The 24,105-nt window shown below is 44.6% G+C and overlaps 1 protein-coding gene across 1 annotated transcript; it reads left to right on the top strand.

The window, feature by feature from the left end:
• Positions 1 to 17,952: 17,952 nt before the first annotated feature.
• LOC140075320 (gamma-crystallin 1-like) lies at positions 17,953 to 20,354 on the top strand. Its single transcript, XM_072121030.1, has 3 exons — positions 17,953 to 18,042; positions 19,163 to 19,405; positions 20,038 to 20,354. Exons 1-3 carry the CDS (start codon positions 18,034 to 18,036, stop codon positions 20,311 to 20,313), a joined length of 528 nt encoding a protein of 175 aa, XP_071977131.1. The 5' UTR covers positions 17,953 to 18,033; the 3' UTR covers positions 20,314 to 20,354.
• The last annotated feature ends 3,751 nt before the right edge of the window (positions 20,355 to 24,105 follow it).

Raw genomic sequence — 24,105 nt, 5'->3', positions numbered from 1 at the left:
CCATGGGCCCGTAAGTTAGCCTTTTTTTCATTTTTAAGGGGATCTTGTCTGTCTATACATGTGCCTTATAATAGTTTTTGCAGTATATATAGTTGTGAGCAATTGCACATGTATGTTTTTTCTATGTAGGACACCAAACATTTGTGCAAACACAGCATAATTTATTGTTTTGTGTGCATGTATTTTAGTTTTGAAAGCGTCTAGTATATCTTCGTTTTTTTTCATTGGTTTTGTTTTAGTTCTTTTTCATCATGTCAAAAATCATACTTTTAAATTTGCTTAATCCAAAAATTAGGACAGAAGACAATTTAGACACGGAGGCAGAGGATGCAAGCATTCCCCCTCTGTTGCGCCGACATCTGATTTGGCGAATGTGGAGAGGGAACCTGCTGCTGAGGACGGCACTGCAGGCCCATCGTCGGCAGGATCCGAACCCCTGCAGGTGGATGAACCAAGGGAAGGACGAAGTGCATCTCCTGTCCCCTGAGGACTTTGTTCAAGAAGGGCTGTCCCTGGCGAGTGGTGGATGAGACAGTATTATATTATTTGGGCCGCAGGGCACAGGACGACACAATTGTGACCTACCTGCGCAGTCTTGCGGACCACATGCGCCGGGTGCCGCAAGAACACCTCCTCCGGTGTCAGGGGGCATTTTCAATTGTTTTTGATGCCTGCTGTCCCCCAACAATCCCACTCCGGTATTTAAGGCCCTGGAGCAGGGGTGATTGTATGGACATATTGCCCCCAGCCTCTGCCACCACCACCTCAGGCCCACCAGAGTTTTTATTCAGGCACATACCCTGGCCAAGATTTCAGCCATTCCCACAGCTAAATTTATTTTGGTTCTGGTGCTCCTATGCACCAACCACACCAGCACTATGCTAGTGCCAGCCACATTTATCATGCATCCCCCACCTTCCCCAGCAACACGTTTTCCAGCGCCAAGAGCTGAGAGGCCAGATTTACCCTCACAACACTTTCTTAATTTGTAATTTGTAGAATATTTGTATGTTTTGGGTTTTCAGGCAATTCTGCCATTTTTTCTTGGGCTCATTATATTTTGGCCAAAAGTGGGCCTTTTTTTTTTGCAAAGAATTTGATTAAAAATCGTTTGTATACAGTATTTAGGTCTTCAGCATTTATTTCATAAATAGAGAAATACATAGATTTGGGTAGTGCCTTGATATATGAAAATATTTTTCAGATATATACGTAGTATAAACAAAAAGTAAAATCAAACAAATGGAATCCAAATTACAGATACATATTCTTACACATCCAAATCACCCCCAGTAGACATAAAATAATCAGCAAAATGATTTTGAATACGCATTCCAGCTAAAGTAGGTCTTGCATGATTAGTGGGTTCAGTAGTAACAACATCTGCAGATATTTCTGGCTGTGGGTTCTCTGGCTGGTCATACATATGACCATAATTATGGTCCACATGCTTTGATGACACAAATGACATTTTGGTGAGATAGCTGCATCGATGATTGAAAAACCCTCCATCTGCTAGCCAAGATACCAAATGCGCACTCCACAAAATGACGAGCCCGCCCATCCGAACATTAAAATTTCTGTGTCTAAAATCCAACCCACGGCGTGGGAAAGTGCCCATAACATGATATGAGAGTGCAAATCCCTCATCTGCCACTATAACAAATGGTGAAGAGGGGCCTGAACAACTGGCCAAAACACGGGTTTCAGGAATGTCAAGCTGACGGTCTGATAAACACTTTGCCATTCGAGAAGCACGGAATATACCAGCATCAGCAGCAGAACCATGGGCCCCAATATCTATCATTATAAAACAGTAGTTACTGTCAGCTAGTGCCAACAAAACCACTGAGAAATACCGTTTATAATTAAAATATCTGGAACCAGAGTTTGGTGGCTTCTGTACACGTATATGTTTGCCATCCAAGGCGCCAATACAATTTGGAAAATTAGCATTTTCCTGAAAGCCATTAGCAATATCCAGCCATTGCTGAGCATTTGGCGGAGGCATCATGGTGCGTCTCAAATGGGACCAAATAACAACACATGTGTGAATCACAATGCTTGCAATGGTCAAGGTCCCCATCAGGAAAGTAAAATGGAGGGATGAAAACGAATTTCCAGTAGCAAGAAAACTAAAAGAAAAAGAATAAAAAGTTAATAAACATTTTAAACAAACAAATAACAAAAAATATATATAAAACATACCGGAGGGTAACCAGAAGACGCTCCTCCACAGAAGTACATTTCTGCAGCCTAGTATGCTGGAATGTGAGTGCAGGACGAAGCTCCACCACCAATTGATCAAACAAGGTGATGGATAAGTGAAAAAAGTGAATAAACTTGTCTGGGTCTTTGCGGAGGTCAAAAAAAAAATTATGAAAGACACCTTTGCTGAATTGCTGAGATACAATTGGATGAACCCATCGCCTACGCTTACGCCGGGGGTAGGGGGGTGGGCAACGCCATAGATCACTTCGCTCACCATATTTCTGGGATATATACCAAACAACAACAACATCCTCCGAAGTATCAGAATCAGACATGGTTCAACAAACACATGCAACAAGCAAAAACACAGAGGCCAAGTCAAGCAATAGAGACCACGTGCAATCATGTGACTCTAAAAAAAAATTCCCTTTTTATGTGGAGTTCTGGGACATCTGGGTACCAAATTAAGAATCATGTGATCTAAAAACACAAAAAAAGCAAAAACTGCAAACAACACGCACGTGAAAAACGCAAAAACGCTAAAGACTCCAATGAAAAAGGAACAAAAACGCAGCCAAAAACGTCAGTTTCTATGCATTGCACCCTGACGTGATCTGCAATGCAAGTATGGAAGGGGCCTTAATGTTGTGCCATGCTCAAATATGCATAGGGAGTGTTGTTTGGTCTTCAAACAATACTCTGTTTTAGTATGACATGCACATGACAGCCGTCGGTCTTCAATTCCATGGGCACTTATAGGGGCCAACTTGACCAAATAAGTGAAGTGGGAATGCACCCTGACAAGGTAATGTCTATGCCAGCTCGAAAGGACTGAGCTGAGGGCTAAGATCCCACTATAACATCAAAGAGTACACTCTTTTTACACTGACATCAGATGATTCCATAGATTACGACAGAACCTGTTCTGTTAAACACGGATAAATGTAGATGAAACATCCCCCACCGGGGCCTAGCCTTTTCTCGGGGCTTGGAGTCAGCCGGGGCCCGCAGTACCTGAGTGGCTGGCGGTTGCGGCCTAGGCACGCTAGTGTCACGGTGCTTGGTATGGGGAACCGGAGGGCTGTCCTACAGCCTGGCAGGTCTCCAGCAGGGTGGTGTTGGCAAGAAATGATGAGGGAGAGGCTGCTACAGCGGATCTCCCGGGGTGCAACCCTTTGGTGTCTAGAGTATAAGTCTCTGTGTAGTGGACAGGGTGCCTGTGATGATGGCAGCCGTAGTAGCAGGGACCAGACGGAGGCAGACGTTGAACAAAAACAACTAACAGTTCTTTATTGGAACCGACAGGAACTGCAGCAACGTGCCTTAACAAAATGGTGGAGTGCTGAGATGCAGTTGGAGGGAGCCACAGGATGTAGAGCGCCAGCCTGGATGCAGAGGGCAGGCTGGGAGGTAGCTGTGTCCTGGAAGGATGCTTCAACTTGTCCTGGGTTGCTTCAGGTATCACCCTTAAATGTAGGATGATACCCTTTTCCTCACTATACTAGCTATTAGTTCCACTCTTCAGGCAGGGGCTAGGCTCTTCCTGCTCTGGTCTGGTATGCTAGCTGTACAGAGTCTGTACTGGAGTAACTCCAGTCTGCTTCTGCAGACTCCTGGGTCTGACTGCTCTCTAGAAGTGTCCTCTAGAAGTGTTTTCTAGAACATTCCTGGCCAGGGGTTTTGTTACTCCCCACTGGTCAGGTGGTGGCTACTCCTCCAATTACATCTCAGCTCACAGAAACAGTGTGTAACACATGTGATTGGCTGACACATCTTACATCACACAAAACACTTAACTCCTGCCTTACCAGGCAGGATCTACCACTGCAATGTTCCCTTGTGTCCTATAAGGACTATGTAGTGTGATGTAGTGACATGCTGTGGGGCTGACTAGACCCTACACAGGCTGCAAGCTACATGGTGGGACGTATTCGCAACCACTCCTCTGCCTTGCATCGGCGAGGGTGTTGCATAGAAACCCCCCAAAAGCGGGGAGAGGGTATTGACAGTAATTTTGCATTGACGTCACTGATCATTTTGCCCTTCTTTTCATCTGTCAGTGTCCACTTTCAATCAATCAATAATCCATCAGTATTGCAAAAGCCAAAAACAAACAGGAGTTGATCCAAATCAGAGATAACCAGTAAATGGGATATTTGCGTGTCCTCTGTGTTCTGTATCTACTCTTTGACAGATGAAATGAAGGGGAAAACCAAACATAGTTGCAACGTCACAGAGTGGTGGTGGGTGAAAACAGCATTATGGAAATCACAGGGTGTTCCAGGGAGACAGCGGTCAGTTGGCAGCAGCATGAGTAGGGTGCAGAGGGGCCCAATGACAAATTATGGAGGTGGCAGCAACATCGTAGCCACAGAGTGGCAGAATAACAGATTGAGGAAGTGGTAGCAGCTGCATCAAGAGGTCAAAGAGTGGCAAATTCTGGTGATGGCAGCAACATGGTAGGCCACAGTGTGGCACAATGACAGAGTGTGGAGGTGACAGCGGCAGCATGAGGTCAGAGAGTGGCACAATGATAATATCTGGTGGTGGCAGCAACTTGGTAGGCCACAGTGTGGCACAATGAAAGAGTATAGAGGTGGTGGCAGCTGCAGGAGGTCAGAGAATGGCACAATGACAAATTCTGGAGCTGGCAGCAACATGGTAGGCCACAAAGTGGCACAATGACAAAGTGTGGAGGTAGCAGCACCAGCATGAGGCCAGAGAGTGGCACAATTACAAATTCTAGTGGTGACAGCAACATGGTAGTCTGGAGGTGCCGGCAGCAGCAGCAGAAGGTCAGAAAGTGTCACAATCACAGAGTGTGGAGGTGGGTGACAATTCCAGTCCCTGGTAAAGATGGTGGGAGGCAGATAGAGCAACTTGCAGCAGATGTGTGGCATCAGGCGGGTGGCAGCTTCAGAATAGTGGCTGAGGCAGGTAGTTAGAATCCAGACTCATATCTCAACGTTTGGGGGAGGCATCATGGCTGATCTGATGTGATACATAAGGCATTGGTGTGTTGAAATCCTGGCCGATCCATGCCTGATTGATCTTGACAAAAGTAAGTCCCTCCACATTACGGGTGGACAAGCAAGTTATCAACACCCGCTCTGATGCCACACTACTGGCCAGACAGGACAGCTTCTGTACTGAAGGTTGCGGCCACTCATCGGCAGCTGGAAAAATGGCACCCATTTTGGACTGGTAGCGAGGGTTCAAGAGGGTGGAGAGACAAAAGCCATCCCTCTGCCGGATGTTGATTATACAGCAGTCACTCATTAGGCAAAGCAGCATTTATTGATATCTACTTTAGCAACAAATACGATTTGAAATTTGGGGGGATACAGAACCCCAAAAACTGATATCCTGGACTTTGATCAAAAATCACTCCATCAACTATGTGGATTTGACATGGATTTCTTGATATCAACTTTACCAACAAAAAAAAAATTTGAGCCAAAAGACATCCCTCTGCCGAATGTTGATTATTCAGCTGTCACTCGTTAGGCAAAGCAGCATTTACTGATATCTACTTTAGCAACAAATAAGAATTGAAATTTGGGGAATACAAATCCCCAAAACAGACGCCCTGGACTTTGAGCAAAAATCACTCCATCAGCTCCTGAGTACAAGCAGCTAGACGCTAGATACAGCACATGCAGTGGGAAATGACCGGATTGCAAATGTCCGTCTGTTTTTATAGGGCTGTGACATCACTTAACCTGCTGGTCACTAATTGGCTTACATGTCTGTACATGTGATTGAGGGTGTTCCTTTCTTCTTCCCAGAGTTCTCTGCCCCATGTAACACGTTGTGCTCGCGGCCATTTTGTAAATAAAGGAGGAAAAAAAATGTTCCCACAAATCACCGTAAACTTCGGTTTTATGCAGAACTGAAGTTTTCCTGAAATTCTAAATGAATTCCACTTCATTAGAACTGATTCGCCCATATCTATATATGATATATTCATTCACTTAAAGTTCACATAGTTTTTAGTGCTATAGCAACTAATTACCCACCGATAAAATGTCTGTGAGCATTGTGGCCCTCTTACATAGACATGTATCAACATACCACTGACAGGTGTCTATTAAGTTGTACCCTTTATAAGCATTACTTTCAATTAACGATGTAGTGATTACGTCATGTAGTGATTACATGATGACAAACATACGCAATATACACAATTTATTTATGCCCTATCAATATAGCTTCCTTAAATACATCTTTTTTCTTATTCTTAATTCACAAATATATATATATATATATATATATATATATATATATATATATATATATATTATATGGGCGAATCGATTCTAACAAATTGGAATTCGGTTAGAATTTCAGGAAAAATTTGTTTAGTCACGAAGCCGAAGTTTACGGTGATTTGTGGGAACAAAGTTTTTTCCCCCTCCTTTATTACCAAAATGGGTATGAGTATAACATGTTACATGGGGCAGATAACTCTGGGAAGGAGAAAGGAACACCCTCAATCACATGTGCAGACCTGTAAGCCTATCAGCGACCGGAAGGCTTATGTGAGGCTTATGTGTAAAAAGAGGCAGCCATTTTCAAATCTCGCCACACACTGCATGTGCTGCCTGTAGCGTCCAGCTGCTTCTACTGTACTGTGCTATAGTGGTTTTTGCTCCAAGGGTGTCCATGTTGGGGGTTCTGTATACCCCAAATAGCAGTTTTTTGTTTCTGAAGTGAAGAGGACAAAATCTGTGTGAAATCCACAAACTTTCTGTAGTTATTTCTGCTTCAATCCCTGAGTGTCAGTTCTTGTGCTTCTGTATACCACAAATAGCAGTTCTTTTTTGTTTCTGAAGTGAAGAAAAAGAAATCAGTGTAAAATCCACATACTTTCTGCAGTGATTTCTACTTTAATCCCAGGATGTACGTTTTGGGGGATCTGTATACTCCAAATAGCAGTTCTTTTTTGTTTCTGAAGTGAAGAGGAAGAAATCAGTGTAAAATCCACATACTTTCTGTAGAGCTTTCCGCTCCAATCCCAGGGTGTCAATTCTTGTGCTTCTAGTAGAAAATGATGAAACAGTTCTTGTGCTTCTGTATACCCCAAAAAAGCAGTTCTTTTTTGTTTCTGAAGTGAAAAGGAAGAAATCAGTGTAAAATCCACATACTTTCTATAGAGATTTCTGCTCCAGTCCAAGGGTGTATGTTTTGGGGGATCTGTATACCCCAAATAGAAGTTCTTTTTCATTTCTGAAGTGAAGAGGAAAAAATCAGTGTACAATCCACATACTTTCTGTAGTGATTTCTGCTCCAATGCCAGGGTGTCCATTTTGGAGGATCTGTTTACCGCAAATAACCTTTTTTTTTCTGAAGTGAAGAGGAAGACATCAGTGTAAAATCTAAATAAAGTAGATCAGTGTCAAATCAACATAGTTGATTAACCAATATGTCATACAGAGAGGTGGCAGCTGGAGCAAGCACCTGGCACAGCACAATAAGGGGACGTTGCGGCAGAGGTGGCTCTGTGAGGCCAGAACTGCCGTTGTCATCCAGCGCAGTGGATGACTGTTGATTAGTTGACTAAGTCATATACTTCCTTCCAGATGACATCTGCCAACCACAGACAAGAGTCTGTGGGTTCGTCAGATACAACCCTTAGTTGGCATGGCTCAGGAGCAGGTCAGTGGCGCTCACCTGTCCTCAATCAGCCTCTGTCCTGTTCATTTCCCTCAGCCAGAGATCTACTAAGTGGTCTGGACTCAGCGCCACTATATACCGAGGATGAATTCTTTGAGGACAGTCAACAGCTGCTTGGAAGTGTAGAGGTGGGGCAGACATCCACTGCTTTGTGCAGTAGGTGGGAAAGTAGAGATGTGAAGAGTGGCATGGGAAGTTATGTGCATACAGAGACCGTTGAGGAGGATAGCAGTGACAGGGAAACACAAATCGATGATGATGTAGCCGATCACACTTGGGAGCCGGGTGGAGCAAGGGATTCATCATCATCATCACCAGGAGAAGAGGGTGTCAGCTTGCACCTCAGGCAGCGAAGCAAGCAGCAAGCTGCTACTGTGGCCGTGAGGCAGCAAGGTGGCAACAGTGTGAGGACAGCCACGGGGTACAAACCCAGCATTGGGGGTCCAAGTAAGCAGTGGTAGAGGGGCTCAGGGAGGCAGCAGCGTTAGTAGTCACTCAGCACAGAGTGTTGGCAATAAAATCATCACCTCGGCGGTGTGGCAGTTTTTTGTTAAGACACCAGAGGATCCAAGCACGTCTATATGTAGAATCTTGGCAGGCAGAAAGTGAAGCGTGGTCAGGGAGCTAACGTTGGCACCACAGCCCTGCGTCACCATCGAATGGCCTAAGAGAAACGTGGAACAGATGTGGTGGTCCATCCTGCCGCCACAGCAACACCTAGTGGCACACATGCCGTTTCAGCCAGTCAAGGCTCCAGAAACCCCTGCCGAAGAAAGCTGTTTGTCTTTGACATCATCTACCTGTCCAGGTGCTCTTAGCTACGCATGGCACCAGCAGTCATTGAAAGAGGCGATTACAAAGAGACAACCGTATGCGTCCAGCCATCCTAAGGTGCAGAAGCTGACCGGCTCTTGTCCAGGTTGTTGGTACTGCAGTCCCTCTCTCATGGCCACATGAGTCCGGTGGGGGCTTAACTGGAGGAGGAGGAGGACATTGGAGCACAAGCAGAGTTTGGTTAAATCAGTGGTTTTTCCACTCTGGTGACCGGAGAGGAGGAGCATGAACATCCGGAGGAGGTAGAAAATGAGGCAGATGACCCAGTAGCACCGTGGCAGTATACAGTGGAGAAGGAGGTCGGGAGTCCCTCAGAGTCACTTGCGCAGATGGCCCTCAGTATACTTGATTCAGTGCCCTCAACATAAGTCCAGGGTCAGAACTAATAAAACTGACTTACCTCTTCCAGACTACTTTGTAAAAGCAGGTCACTGCATTTCCCAACTTCGTTTTAGAATTATTGATGGCATACAGAGACATAGAAGGGGTGGCAATAGAGAAAAAGCATTGAAAAAGTTGGAACTCAAATGGATCTATGAACTCGATACCTTAGAACCGAAGGGACTCAATAGGGACTTCAGTATGGCAGGTGTCATCTAGGCTGATAGCCAAGTCTTTTCTGCATGTCATGTATATGTTCGGTCTTTACTAGAGATGAGCGAGCACTAAAATGCTCGGGTACTCGTTATTCGAGACGAACTTTTCCCGATGCTCGAGTGCTCGTCTCGAATAACGAGCCCCATTGAAGTCAATGGGAGACTCGAGCATTTTTCAAGGGGACCAAGGCTCTGCACAGGGAAGCTTGGCCAAACACCTGGGAACCTCAGAAAAGGATGGAAACACCACAGAAATGGACAGGAAACAGCAGGGGCAGCATGCATGGATGCCTCTGAGGCTGTTTAATCGCACCATTATGCAAATATTATGGCAACAGCATGGCCATGACAGAGTGACCGAATGAGGCTAGATAGCATCTAAAACATGCAATAATTGACCCTGACACTATAGGGGACGGCATGCAGAGGCAGCGGCAGCAGTGGCATGCTAGAGAGTCTCATGGCGACATACCCTAAACAGACTCAGGTTTCACCAAAGGAGGTGAAATGATTTCCTATGTGAACAAAAGGTTGACGGTATATTTAGCCGATAACACAGCATGGTGGCGACATAGTGACCAAGTTCCATAATGTATCTGGTGAAACACCCGAAAAATGAGCCTGACACAGCTCTTTTGATAAGGGGACAACATGTGGAGGCAGCCATGGAGACGACTTCCATGATTAAGAGCGACAGTATGGGGCATTCATATTGCGCTGCTATGATTGCAACTTCAGGTCTCCAGCATGGCGGCGACAGATGGGCCGAGTTCCACTATGTATCTGGTGAAACACCTGAAAATTCTGCCTGACACAGCTCGTTTGATAAGGGGATGATGTGCTGCATATCCTCTCGTGCTCCAGCATCTGGGGTATAGAGAGTTGAAATGAGACATTGGTGGACGCTGTGAGGATCGTGGAGGCAAAATGGACAGGAAACAGCAGGGGCAGCATGCATGGATGCCTCTGAGGCTGCCTAATCTTGGGATGGAGCTGGCGGTCCACTGCCAGGCGAGATTTCGCCTGTCCAAGCCCCTGTCTCTCGGCTCCTCCCCACCCAAAATGGGCCTGGGGGCCAGAAGCGTTTACTTTGAAAAAATTATAATTTTCAAAGCAGGCCGGGTCGTTTGAATATTTCACCTAGGAATAATGGAATAGCATAGTGGTTCTATTTTTAATTGTTTTTAAGGAAATGGTTCCATGATTAAGAGCGACAGAATGGGGCATCCATATTGCGCTGCTATGATTGCAACTTCAGGTCTCCAGCATGGCGGCGACAGATGGGCCGCGTTCCACTATGTATCTGGTGAAACACCTGAAATTCTGCCTGACACAGCTCGTTTGATAAGGGGACGATGTATGGAGGCAGTAAACTAGTAGCAGATTAAAGGTGCTGCAGTTAAAACTATGTTAGTTGGATCTTGAGATGGAGCTGGCGCTCCGCAGCCAGGCGAGCTTTCGCCAATCCAAGCCCCTGTCTCTAGGCTACTCCCCAAACAGCACTTCTAAGAACCTTTTGTATAAGATCAAGTGTAGTAGCGTTCTTATAAGTTTAGGATATGGCGGGTGAGGGGAATGTAAACAGATGCGCAAGAAGCGCTGAAATAATATTGGTAAATGATAAAAGTTTGCCAGTATATTTTGTGGATTACACAGCAGGGTGGCGACAAAGTTAACAAGTTTGATGTGGAATCCATGAAAACAACCCAAAATTCTGCCTCACACAGTTTGTTTGATAAGGAGACCATGTATGGAGGCAGCTATATGGACGACTTTTGGAGGCAGCTATGGCGATGACGTGTGGAGGTAGCAATGGAGACAACGTGTGGAGCCAGCTAAAAAGACGACATGTGGAGGCTGCTATGGAGACAATTTAATTTGGATAGTGCCTGTATGTGGCAGTCCAAAAAAGTTTTCAAACCAGAGGAGCAGGTAGGTGGTCCTCCAGAAAAATTAAATAGATTTAGTGCCTGTATGTGGCTGCCAAAAATTGCTTAAAACAGAGGACCGGGTAGGTGGCCCTCCAGAAAAATTAAATACATAGAGTACTATAGCTGGAGCCAGTTGGCCCTGGCAAAAAATAGCCAGTTTCCTATGCTTTAGTGTACAAAGAGGAGGAGAAGGAGGACAATGAGGAGGAGGAGTGCATACATTATTCAGGTTGAGCTTCTTTCACCTGTTGGAGAATGAAAATCTGGAGAAATCCAGGCTTTATTCATCTTGATAAGCATCAGCCTGTCAGCGCTGTCAGTCGACAGGCGTGTACGCTTATCGGTGATGATGCCACCAGCTGCACTGAAAACCCGCTCGGACAACACGCTAGCGGCAGGGCAGGCAAGAACCTCCAAGGCGTACAGCGCCAGTTCATGCCACATGTCCAGCTTTGAAACCCAGTAGTTGTAGGGAGCTGTGTGATCATTTAGGACAATGGTATGGTCAGCTACGTACTCCCTCACCATCTTTCTGTAAAGATCAGCCCTACTCTGCCGAGACTGGGGACAGGTGACAGTGTCTTGCTGGGGTGACATAAAACTGGCAAAGGCCTTGTAAAGCGTACCCCTGCCAGTGCTGGACAAGCTGCCTGCTCGCCTACTCTCCCTCGCTATTTGTCCCGCAGAAGTACGCCCTCTGCCGCTAGCGCTGTCAGAAGGGAAATACTGTTTCAGCTTGTGCACCAGGGCCTGCTGGTATTCATGCATTCTCACACTCCTTTCCTCTCCAGGGATGAGAGTGGAAAGATTTTGCTTGTACCGTGGGTCCAGGAGAGTGAATACCCAGTAATCGGTGCTGGAATAAATTCTTTGAACGCGAGGGTCACGGGATAGGCAGCCTAGCATGAAATCTGCCATATGCGCCAGAGTCCCAACGCGCAAAAAAATTCACTCCCCTCACTGGCCTGACTGCCCATTTCCTCCTCCTCCAACTCCTCTTCTTCTGCCCATACACGCTGAACAGTGAAGGACTGAACAATGGTCCCCTTTTCTGTCTTGCCAACATTCTCCTCCTCTTCCTCCTCATCCTCCTCCGATATGCGCTGAAAACAGACCTAAGGGTGCTTTGGCTATCAACAAGGGAATCTTCTTCCCCCGTCTCTTGTGACGAGCGCAAAGCTTCCGACTTCATGCTGACCAGAGAGTTTTTCAACAGGCCAAGAAGCGGGATGGTGAGGCTGATGATGGCGGCATCGCCACTGACCATCTGTGTTCACTCCTCAAAGTTACTCAGCACCTGACAGATATCAGACATCCACGTCCACTCCTCATTGTAGACTTGAGGAAGCTGACTGACCTGACTACCAGTTCTGGTGGAAGTTGACATCTGGCAGTCTACAATCGCTCTGCGCTGCTGGTAAACTCTGGATAACATGGTTAATGTTGAATTCCACCTCGTGGGCACGTCGCACAACAGTCGGTGAGCGGGCAGTTGGAGGCGGCGCTGCGCTGCCCTAAGAGTGGCAGCATCTGTGCTGGACTTCCTGAAATGCGCACAGATGTGGCGCACCTTTGTGAGCAAATCAGACAGATTGGGGTATGTCTTGAGGAAACGCTGAACTATGAGATTTAACACATGGGCCAGGCATGGCACATGTGTCAGTCTGCCGAGTTGCAGAGCCGCCACCAGGTTACGACCATTGTCACACACAACCATGCCTGGCTTCAGGTTCAGCGGTGCCAGCCACAGATCAGTCTGCGCCGTGATGCCCTGTAATAGCTCTTGGGCGGTGTGCCTTTTATCGCCTAGGCTCAGCAGTTTGAGCACCGCCTGCTGTCGCTTAGCAATGGCACTGCTGCTGTGCCTAGAGCTACCGACTGATGGCGCCATGCCCACGGATGGTAATTCGGGGGAGGAGGAGGTGGAGGAGGCATAGTAGGCCTTTGAGACCTGGACCGAGGTAGGCCCGCAATCCTCGGCGTTGGCAGTATATGAGCTGCCCCAGGGTCAGCCTCGGTCCCAGCCTCCACCAAGTTAACCCAATGTGCCGTCAGCGATATATAGTGGCCCTGCCCGGCAGCACTCGTCCACGTGTCCGTGGTCAGGTGGACCTTGTCAGAAACGGCGTTGGTCAGGGCACGGATGATGTTCTCTGACACGTGCTGGTGCAGGGCTGGGACGGCACATTGGGAAAAGTAGTGGCGGCTGGGTACCGAATACCGAGGGGCGGCCGCCGCCATGAGGTTTCGAAAGGCCTCGGTCTCTACCAGCCTATATGGCAGCATCTCCAGGCTAAGCAACTTGGAGATGTGGACGTTGAGGGCTTGGGCGTGTGGGTGGGTTGCGCTATACTTCCTTTTGCGCTCCAGCGTCTGGGGTATGGAGAGCTGAACGCTGGTGGATGCTGTGGAGGATCGTGGAGTCGAAGATGGGGTTTTCGCATGGGAGGTGTTTGGGCCGTGGTCCTGGGCCGGGGGCTGACTAGCAGATGACATAGGGGAAGAAGCAGTGGTGTGCCCGGCCGGAGGTGAACGGGCTTGGTGCCATTGAGTGGGGTGTTTAGCATTCATATGCCTGCGCATACTGGTGGTAGTTAAGCTAGTAGTGGTGGAACCCCTGCTGATCCTGGTTTGGCAAAGGTTGCACACCACAGTCCGTCGGTCATCCGGTGTTTCTTTAAAGAACCTCCAGACTTCTGAAAATCTAGCCCTCGCCACGGGAGCTTGACTACGGGCAACATTCGGCGCTGATGCACCAGCTCTGGCCCTGCCTCTCCATCTGGCCCCACCACTGCCTCTTCCAACCTGTTCTGGTATAGGACTCGCCTCCGTCTCAGAAGCACTGTGTTCACCCGGCCTATCAACCCAGCTTGGGTCTGTCACCTCATCATCCTCCGATCCCTCAGTCTGCTCCCCCCTCGGACTTCCTGCCCTGACAACAACTTCACCACTGTCTGACAACCATGTCTCCTCATCGTCCGACACCTCTTTACACACTTCTTCCACTACGTCAATAATGTCATCATCACCCACAGACTGCGACTGGTGGAAAACCTGGGCATCGGAAAATTGCTCAGCAGCAACCGGACAAGTGGTTTGTGACTGTGGGAAAGGTCCAGAAGACAGTTCCTCAGAGTATGCCGGTTCAAATGCCAAATTTTGCTGGGAGGGGGCAGACTGGGGGGAAGGAGGCTGAGGTGGAGGAGCTGGAGGAGTGCTGATTTCGGTGACATGGGTGGACTGCGTGGAAGACTGACTGGTGGACAAATGGCTAGAAGCATTGTCCGCAATCCACGACATCACCTCTTCGCACTGTTCTGGCCTCAACAGTGCTCTACCATGAGTCCCAGTAACTTGAGACATGATGAACCTAGGGAGTGTAGCTCTGCGGCGTTCCCCTGCTCCCTCATCAGCAGGTGGTGTCTCACCCTGCCCACGGCCTCTGACCCCTGCAGTAGTTGGACGCCCACGTCCATGCCCTTGTCCTCTACCCCTAGCCCTCGGGTTAAACATTTTCCAAATTAAAGTGTAAACTTTACATTTTTTTTTTTTTGTGTTTATTTATTTATTTTTTTTAACAAAACGATGCTATCCTATTGCTATGGCTAGTTTCTAACCTACACTGACAGCACATAACTGGATTTTGTGCTGTGCCTGATGACTTTGAGCTACAAAATGAAATAAAGGTAAAAAAAAATAAATCAGCAGACTCTGCCTAATTCTAATCAAACCCCTAATAAATTGTCCCACTTCGGTGTTTGAGGTGGATATGCGTGTCACTAAGAGCTAAACACAACGCAGGTCTCCCAGCAAATTCCTCACAATATGGTACTAGCTGCACTACTAATGCCAGCAAGCCCAGCCACAAGCAAACAAAAAAAGGAAAATATAACTCTATTGTAGGCCTAAGTAAGCCGTTGGGGTTCTCCTATGGCTATTTTGTAGCCTACACTGAAAGCACACTGCTTTGCAAGATGAGTTTGAGCTATAAAATGAAATAAAGGTAAAAAAAAAAAAAAAATCAGCAGACTCTGCTGATCAAACCTATTCAAATTCTAATCAAACCCCTAATAAATTGTCCCACTTTGGTGTTTGAGGTGGATATGTGTGTCACTAAGAGCTAAACACAAGCCCAGCCACAAGCAAATAAAAAAAAAAAAAGTATAACGTTATTGTAGCCCTAAGAAGGGCTGTTGGGTTCTTGTAGAATCACTCCTGCCTAACACTATTCTAATAGAACACCCTAACGCTTTCCCTGACCAGCAGCAGCTCTCTCCCTAGCGGCATCCAGACACAGAATGATCCGAGCAGCGCGGGCAGGGGCTAGTCTATTCCAGGGTCACCTAATCTGGCCAGCCAACCACTGCTATCGACGTGTAAGGGTACCACGTCATGCTGGGTGGAGTGCAGAGTCTCCTGGCTTGTGATTGGCTCTGTCTCTGGCCGCCAAAAAGCAAAACGGCGGGAGATGCCATTTTCTCGAGCGGGCGAAGTATTCGTCCGAGCAACGAGCAGTTTCGAGTACTCTAATGCTCGAACGAGCATCAAGCTCGGACGAGTATGTTCGCTCATCTCTAGTGTTAACCCCTTAAGGACGCAGGGTATTTTCGCTAATTTCTCGCTCTCCATCTTCAAAAATCCATAACTTTTTCATTTTTCAGTGCACAGAGCTGTGTGAGGGCTTATTTTGTGCGTAACAAAATTTACTTTCCCGTGATGTTATTTATTATTCCCTGCCATGTAGTGGGAAGCTGGAAACATTTTTAAAAAATGCATGGGCTCAGTTTTTACGACTTTCACTCTTCGCCCCCAAAATAACACCTCTACTTTATTCTTTGGTTAGGTACGTGGTGATACCAAATTTATACAGGTTTTATTGCGTTTGATACATTTTCAAAAATTAAACGAATGTGTACAAAACAGAAAAATTGTTTTTTGCCATCTTCTGACGCTAATAACTTTTTCACACTTTGGTATACGGAGCTGTATTAGGTGTCATTTTCGGAAGAAGCTGAGAACGGCGAAACCCAGGGTCGGGCGAGCGAGTGGAGCTGGCGTCCTGTTTTGTGTACTGTTTTATGCGCATTTTAAACATATTCTTGTGAGTATAACTTTTAAGAATAAAATCCAAGGTTTTAAGAACGTACTATGCGATTTGGTGCCTACTTTCTCTTTTAGTTTTAGGGTACATTAACCCTAGATGGTCAGATTGTTCCTACCATGTACTGCAATATTTCTGTATTGCAATATATGGCATTTTTGCACGATTCATTACAATGAGCCACTGGGGAGCGACGATCGCTTGTAACATGGCAACCGACCTCGGGTGTTAGCAGTGGGTCTTTGCTGCGATAAGCAGCAAAGCCCATCTCTGTATGAAGAGGGCTCAGCCCGTGAGCCCTCTTCATACACCCTTTATAGCTCTGTGGTGAATATATCCACCACGGAGCGTGAATGGGTTAAATCCACATATACTGCCATACTGTAGTATTGCAGTGTATTGTAGGATCAATCAGACACCCCAGGGGAGTGAAAAATAGTTAAAAAAAATGTTATTCAAAAAGCAACTAAAAATTAAAATCACAAATCCTGTAGAACTGATATAAAAAAAATAATTAAAATAATTAGTGCTCAGCCCTAATAATAATCTAGTTTTACTTACAAATAGCCCCAGCAGTGCCCCCTCCCCCACATAAACTTAAAGTCTTACAGAGAAAGATAACCTCTGCTGCCCGATTGTTTATGTTATTAGATAAATTACCCTGCTGCATTTTAAAGCTGCTGTCACCTCTGGCCTCCTCCATGCTATTAATTTCCATGGGGTCAAAGATTCTGCCATTCAGCCTGCAGCCAGGCCCGGGTAACGGAGCGCAGCGCGCAGTAAGTGCCCACACTCCTCCACGCTACACAGGTCGTGCAATGACGTCGATAGCTCGACCTGTGTAGCTCATATACGTCCTCCCCTGCTAGGAGGGAGCGATGCTCTGCAGTCAGAGTACAGCCACTCACAGTTGACTGTTCAAAGACTGGAGCCGGTATCCACAGGTGCGGGCTGGTGGCATGTCAATGAACTGTTTCGCACATGAGTGGGAGCGATGCCCAGCTGTCACTCATGTCTCAATCACAGCTTAGCTGACAGGAAGCATCGGCGCCAGTGTGCGGTGCCGATGCAAATAAAACTGCGGGACCCGATACTTAATGTCTGCGCTGGCAGACATAGTCAGCTGGTGGGGACCCTGACTACAACAGATTTAACATCCAGCATCAGACACTTATATGTATCTTGTGCAGAATAACACTATCTAGTCTAACTCCCTCCCTGTCTTACCTCCGGACACTTTTCATAAATCTTCCACTTTGTGTTTATATTTTTGTAGACATGAAAAAAATCCCAGATCAATGGATTCCATTCAGACAATTAAAAAGCATTCATATATTTTGGACACAAGACTTTATAAACGGAATCTTCTATGATACTATGAAATATTCTTAAATAGGACAAAATATATACAGTGGCTTGATATTCCAGTGCACTGTGTTATACAATGCTGCGTTACATAAAAGACAAAATACTACAGATCAAAGTATTCAAAGCAGTGTAGCATTGTGAAATGAATGAAAAGCACTGCAGTTTGTAAAGAGAAAAGAGCTATGCATGCTGTTTTTCAGAAAAAAGCTCACATGCCTTTTGTTAAGCAGTTGCAGCCCCAGCTCTAAATGATGTATATAAATAGGAGTAGATACATAGATACAGATCATACATAGATCATTGAACGACAGCCACAATGGGAAAGGTACAGTAAATATTTTACATGGAAATATTTTGTGGAATGAAATAAGACTGACTTACTTGCTAATGTTTTTATTAGTAGACTAAATACTATCAATTCAAAAAGATTTTTTAAAGTTTTATGTTTTAAGCATCTTACTTTGCACATCTAAGACGTATTGCCCATGAGTGAGTGTGATTTGATTTACTCTCATCACATTCGCATCATAAGTGTTTGGGCCAGACATTCAGGCAAGCTTATGATGCCAGTGATAGCATTGACTTAGTGATGATAATTTAGTTGTTAGTAGCTTTTATTGATTAACTAAAAATTAAAGCTCAACTGTGAAGTTAGACAAAATTTACCAAATCTGGATTTTGATAACAATTCCAGAGATACCTGTATCATACTGTTGGGTTCTTCCTAGTCTTTGCTATATCTGGTATATTTAGCATTAGAATCACATTCAGCTATGCATTATGTGGGTGGGCACTTCTGGGTTGTGACACCAGCTCAGGGCAATGAAGCCAAAGCTGGACAGCATGTTTGTAATTTGGCCAATCAAATGCTCACATGCTTGTGACATCACTGAAGGTCCTTTGCATCACACTAAGTACTTTCAAATGATGCAGGACAGCGTGTTTGTAATTGGCCAACCTGAAGCATGCTTGTGACATCACTATAGTTACTACAACCCCTCTCAACAAGCCTCCTGTTGTTTCTAGCTGTGCTAAAAGTTGTCCCATAGAAACCAGAAAGCATGGCAAATGGAGATTAGCCTAATGGGCAAGGTAAAACCTCTGCTAGCTGCTAAACACCTGAGATAGCTAATTATAGAAAATTAGAGAACTGATTACTTTTGATTAGTACAGAGTTAGGCAAAAGTTTTTATACTTTACAGTTGTACTTAAAGCTTTGAAAGCTTTTTAGGTCTCTAAGATCTAAGTGGTCTCAAAAGTTACAATTGTCGTTGTCTTTCTATTTTACTGGTATACAATACAAAGAATAAGTTTCCTTCCTTATAATGCAGGCAGCCTGAAATACAAAATACACACTTTAGCATTTTGTATTATGGTGCGTAAATAGAAAATAACATAGATAACATACCCTAACTTTAGTACTGAAGGTTCAAAATATTTTATAGATCATCTTCTATGAAGACAAGAATTTCCAAGGTCGCTCCTTTGAGTGCAACTCTGACAACACGGATCTTCACTCCCATTTTAGCCGATGCAACTCTATCAAAGTAGAAAATGGAAACTGGATGCTGTATGAACGTGCCAACAATCAAGGGCACCAGTACTTCTTAAAAAGGGGAGAATATCCTGACTTCCAGCATTGGATGGGATTCAATGACTCCATCAGCTCTTGTCGTATTATTCCGCAGGTAAGAAATCAGCTACACAAGCATACCCATGGTTTACACATAAAGCAAAATACTATTTTATTGCCATTTGTATTCTATATTTAGAATGTGTTTTATTACTTTATTGATCCATTTTTCCCATTTGTTTCTGTGAATAAATCATATTCTTGCTAATTGATCTTCTCTGACATCCTCTTGTAAAAATTGCCCTTCCTTCAGAGTTTTTTATTTCTGTTTTTTACATACATAGCAAACTTTTTGAATCCTTAACATTGGACTAGACAAATTCAAACTACTAGTAACATGTTATCAAATCTAACAATGTTTAAATAGTCCAGCTTTAAACATTCTATATTCAGGCATTGGCATAACCTTTGGTGCAATTTAAATAACTCTCCAAGTCAAATGAAGTTCCACTTATTTCAGTTAAACCACCTTGCTCGTCTAATGCAAATACAGTAGTAAAAGTGTCTAAAGACTGCCATGTGCCCTTGACAAAAACTTTAGAGATTGTTTAGCCCAAAGTATTTTTTTTTCAGAAACTGACAAAGATATCCCACTAATATTTATCTCCATAATCTGGGCAGGATTCTTGATCTTGATAACTTTGAAAGTAGAAAAAATATGTAAAGATATTTTTGAATTTTTTTCAGCATCGTGGGAATTTCCGTATTAGAATATATGAAAGAGAAGACTTTAGGGGCCACACTGTAGAATTTACTGAAGACTGCCCACAGGTTTTTGAAGAATTTAATTACCATGACATTCACTCCTGCAATGTTCTTGAAGGACACTGGATCTTCTATGAAATGCCTAATTATAGAGGACGTCAGTATTATCTGAGACCAGGGGAGTATAGGAGATATTCTGATTGGGGAGCTATGAACTCCAGAGTTGGCTCCTTCAGAAGAGTCCAGGATCTGCATTAATGAAATAGAAACTTGCAGTTAATAAAATGCCTCCAAACTAATGCTGTCCTATTTTTCTATGATTTTAATTCTTTATGTTGTCTGTTGATAATGTCATAAAATCTATCTATCTATCTATATATTTAAAATATGACATTACAGAGCAAAAACATGGTCAGATGAAGTAAGAGGAATATGAGCCTTGTTTGCAAGAACTTACAATCTATGCGGCAGAAAAATAAACAATACTGCATGAGCCAGTTACCAGCTGCACAGAATCCATGGTGCATTAGACTCAGATTTACAAGTGGTTAGCCCTTACAGGACTCAGAAACACAAAAACGAAAAAGGGCAGTTTATTATTCCCCTCATTCCAAAAGCAATAACTTTTTCACACCTATGTAAAGTGTCATTTTCTGCGGTATTTGCTGGTGTATTCATTTATATAAATTTGGGACCTATATGATTGTTTTTTATTCAAATATACACTCACTGGCCACTTTATTAGGTACACCTGTCCAACTGCTCGTTAACACTTAATTTCTAATCAGCCAATCACATGGCGGCAACTCAGTGCATTTAGGCATGTAGACATGGTCAAGACAATCTCCTGCAGTTCAAACCGAGCATCAGTATGGGGAAGAAAGGTGATTTGAGTGCCTTTGAACGTGGCATGGTTGTTGGTGCCAGAAGGGCTGGTCTGAGTATTTCAGAAACTGCTGATCTACTGGGATTTTCATGCACAACCATCTCTAGGGTTTACAGAGAATGGTCCGAAAAAGAAACAACGTCCAGTGAGTGGCAGTTCTGTGGACGGAAATGCCTTGTTGATGCCAGAGGTCAGAGGAGAATGGGCAGACTGGTTTGAGCTGATAGAAAGGCAACAGTGACTCAAATCGCCACCCGTTACAACCAAGGTAGGCAGAAGAGCATCTCTGAACGCACAGTACATCGACCTTTGAGGCAGATGGGCTACAGCAGCAGAAGACCACACCGGGTGCCACTCCTTTCAGCTAAGAACAGGAAACGGGGGCTACAGTTTGCACAAGCTCATTGACAGTAGAAGATTGGAAAAACGTTGCCTGGTCTGATGAGTCTCGATTTCTGCTGCGACATTCGGATGGTACATCCTGCCTTGTATTAACTGTTCACGCTGGTGGTGGTGGTGTCATGGTGTGGGGAATATTTTCTTGGCACTCTTTGGGCCCTTTGGTACCAATTGAGCATCGTTGCAACGCCACAGCCTACCTGAGTATTGTTGCTGACCATGTCCATCCCTTTATGACCACAATGTACCCTACATCTGATGGCTACTTTCAGCAGGATAATGCGCCATGTCATAAAGCTGGAATCATCTCAGACTGGTTTCTTGAACATGACAATGAGTTCACTGTACTCAAATGGCCTCCACAGTCACCAGATCTCAATCCAATAGAGCATCTTTGGGATGTGGTGGAACGGGAGATTCGCATCATGGATGTGCAGCCGACAAATCTGCGGCAACTGTGTGATGCCATCATGTCAATATGGACCAAAATCTCTGAGGAATGTTGAATCTATGCCACGAAGAATAGAGGCAGTTCTGAAGGCAAAAGGGGGTCTAACCCGTTACTAGCAACCTAATAAAGTGGCCGTGAGTGTATATGAATGGAAAAATTGTGAAAAAGTGGTGATTCAGACATTTGGTGCGCTGTTTCCCATTACGGTGTTTGTGGCCGGGAATAATATTTTTGATATTTTGGTAGAGCAAGCAGTTTGGGTTGCCTATCATGTTTATGATTTTTATTTGCAATTTTACTGCTGATCTCTAATAGCCTGCCATCTACTGGCTATTAGAGATCATGACACATGGCAAGTCTACAAGTCAGCAGCAGTAACAGGCAGGTGTCAGCTGTATTTTACATCTGATACACACTGTTTATGGAGATAGATCAGCATGTGAGCTCTCTCCATACACCCCCCTCAGCACCAGGACTTATAGTATGTTACTTGTATAGTAGTAGTATTGTACGTGTAAAAGCGCAATAACAATTGAACTGTGTCTGCCTTTGAACCAGTCTGCTAAGCAAAAGCAAAAAGACCCTAGAATCACAGTCCATGTACGTTCAGATAAAGGATTAAAGGGAACCTGTCACCACATTTTTCACACATACAGGTAGTAGCATGTTCCTATAAAGCCCCATTAACTATCTGAAACCCTCATTTTAGATAAAAATTGTTTCCCTCACATCCTTATAAAATAAGGATAAATAAACTTGCCTGGTATCTAGGGATCTATAGAGCAAGTCAGGGGCATAGCCTAATATCATGTGACCAGTGTGACATCAACACATATCCATTAACTTCTTAGCATTAGCAAACTGTACCCCATGCACATATCTGACCACATAAAAAATACTCAGGCTGCTGTTATTTAATTTGATATGATATGCGGTGATTTCATGAGATATGTACTTGGTGAACGGTTTGTTAATGTTAGAAGGCTAAAGGACCTGCGATAATGTAACCCTGTTCTTCACATTACTGCTGCATAGTGAGAAAGCATGGGGAGGAGCTGCTGGATTCACCCCAAGGAGGCCCCGACCACCTTGACTCACTATAGACATCCTTAGATACCAGGTAAAATTATAAATATGAATGAATATATGGGAAACTGAGGGGAACAATTTCAGCTAAAAGAAGGGTGTCAGTTAGTTACTAGGGCTCTATGGGAACCTGTCACTAGCTGTAAGATACATACTGTTCTCGAAAACAGATTTTACTAGCCTGTTGCAGGTTTGCTAATGGAGGGCCCGTTTTCACAGTCCCTATAAAAATGGGAAGGTACTTGGCACCAGATGCACGTTATGGTGATGAACTTAGTATCAAGTTGGTTGCTGCGTCTACCTGGTTCACATTCAGTATTGGGAAGGCAATCTTTGAAAGGATAAATGGAAAAAGAACCAGGCTATTGAATGATGCACCACCAGATTTAGTCAGAAATATTAAATGATTTATTATGAACTGTGCCTCCAGGCTCCAGGCTTCATAGGTGTTAATGGAGCCTGGAGCCCCTCAGGGTCATTTACATACAGTCTTTCATCCTGGTGGTAGACGTCCTTTAATTTCGCTGCCAACACCTATTGATTATGGCCTGCAGAAAGGCTACACCTGGACCTCACACATGCACACAGCAGATGCCCAGACAAAGTAGACGCTGTGTATATTGTGTTCTTAGACTTTGCATTTAACACTGTCCCTCATAGACGCCTGATGGGTAAAATAAGGTCTATTGGTTTGGAAGGAATCATTTGCAATTTGATTGAAAACTGGCTGAAGGATCGCATCCAGAGAGTTGTGGTCAATGATTCTTACTCGGAATGGTCACCAGTTAGAAGTGGTGTACCCCAGGGTTCTGTGCTTGGCCCACTACTATTAAATTTATTTATTAATGAGGTAGAAATTAATAGCACTATGTGTCTTTTTTTTTGCACCAAGCATATTTTGCACCAAGCTGTGTAGTGTAATACAGCCTATGGAGGATGTTCATAGGTTGCAGGGTGATAGGGACAAACTGAGTGTTTGGTTGTCCACTTGGCAAATGAGGTTCAATATGGTTTAATGTAAGGTTATGCACCTGGGGGCTAATAATCCACATGGAGCATATGTCTTTGGGGGAGTAAATCTGGGAGAGTCCATTACTGAGAAGGATCTGGGCGTACTAGTAGAAATTAAATAACAACATGCAATGTCAAGCAGCTGCCTCTAAAGTCAGCAAGATCTTGTTATGTATCAAAAGTTGTGTGGACTCAATAGGGATGTAATATTAGCACT

The sequence above is a fragment of the Engystomops pustulosus genome, chromosome 8, assembly GCF_040894005.1.
Source record: "Engystomops pustulosus chromosome 8, aEngPut4.maternal, whole genome shotgun sequence".
Classification (NCBI taxonomy): Eukaryota; Metazoa; Chordata; class Amphibia; order Anura; family Leptodactylidae; genus Engystomops; species Engystomops pustulosus.
Note: the sequence above shows the minus strand (reverse complement) of the source record. Positions and strands in the feature narration are given on the sequence as shown.

What these genes read in the sequence shown, in the direction of transcription:
- LOC140075320 (XM_072121030.1), top strand. An exon ending in CTTGTCGTATTATTCCGCAG is followed by an intron (nt 19,406 to 20,037) that starts GTAAGAAATCAG and finishes AATTTTTTTCAG; the next exon opens with CATCGTGGGAATTTCCGTAT.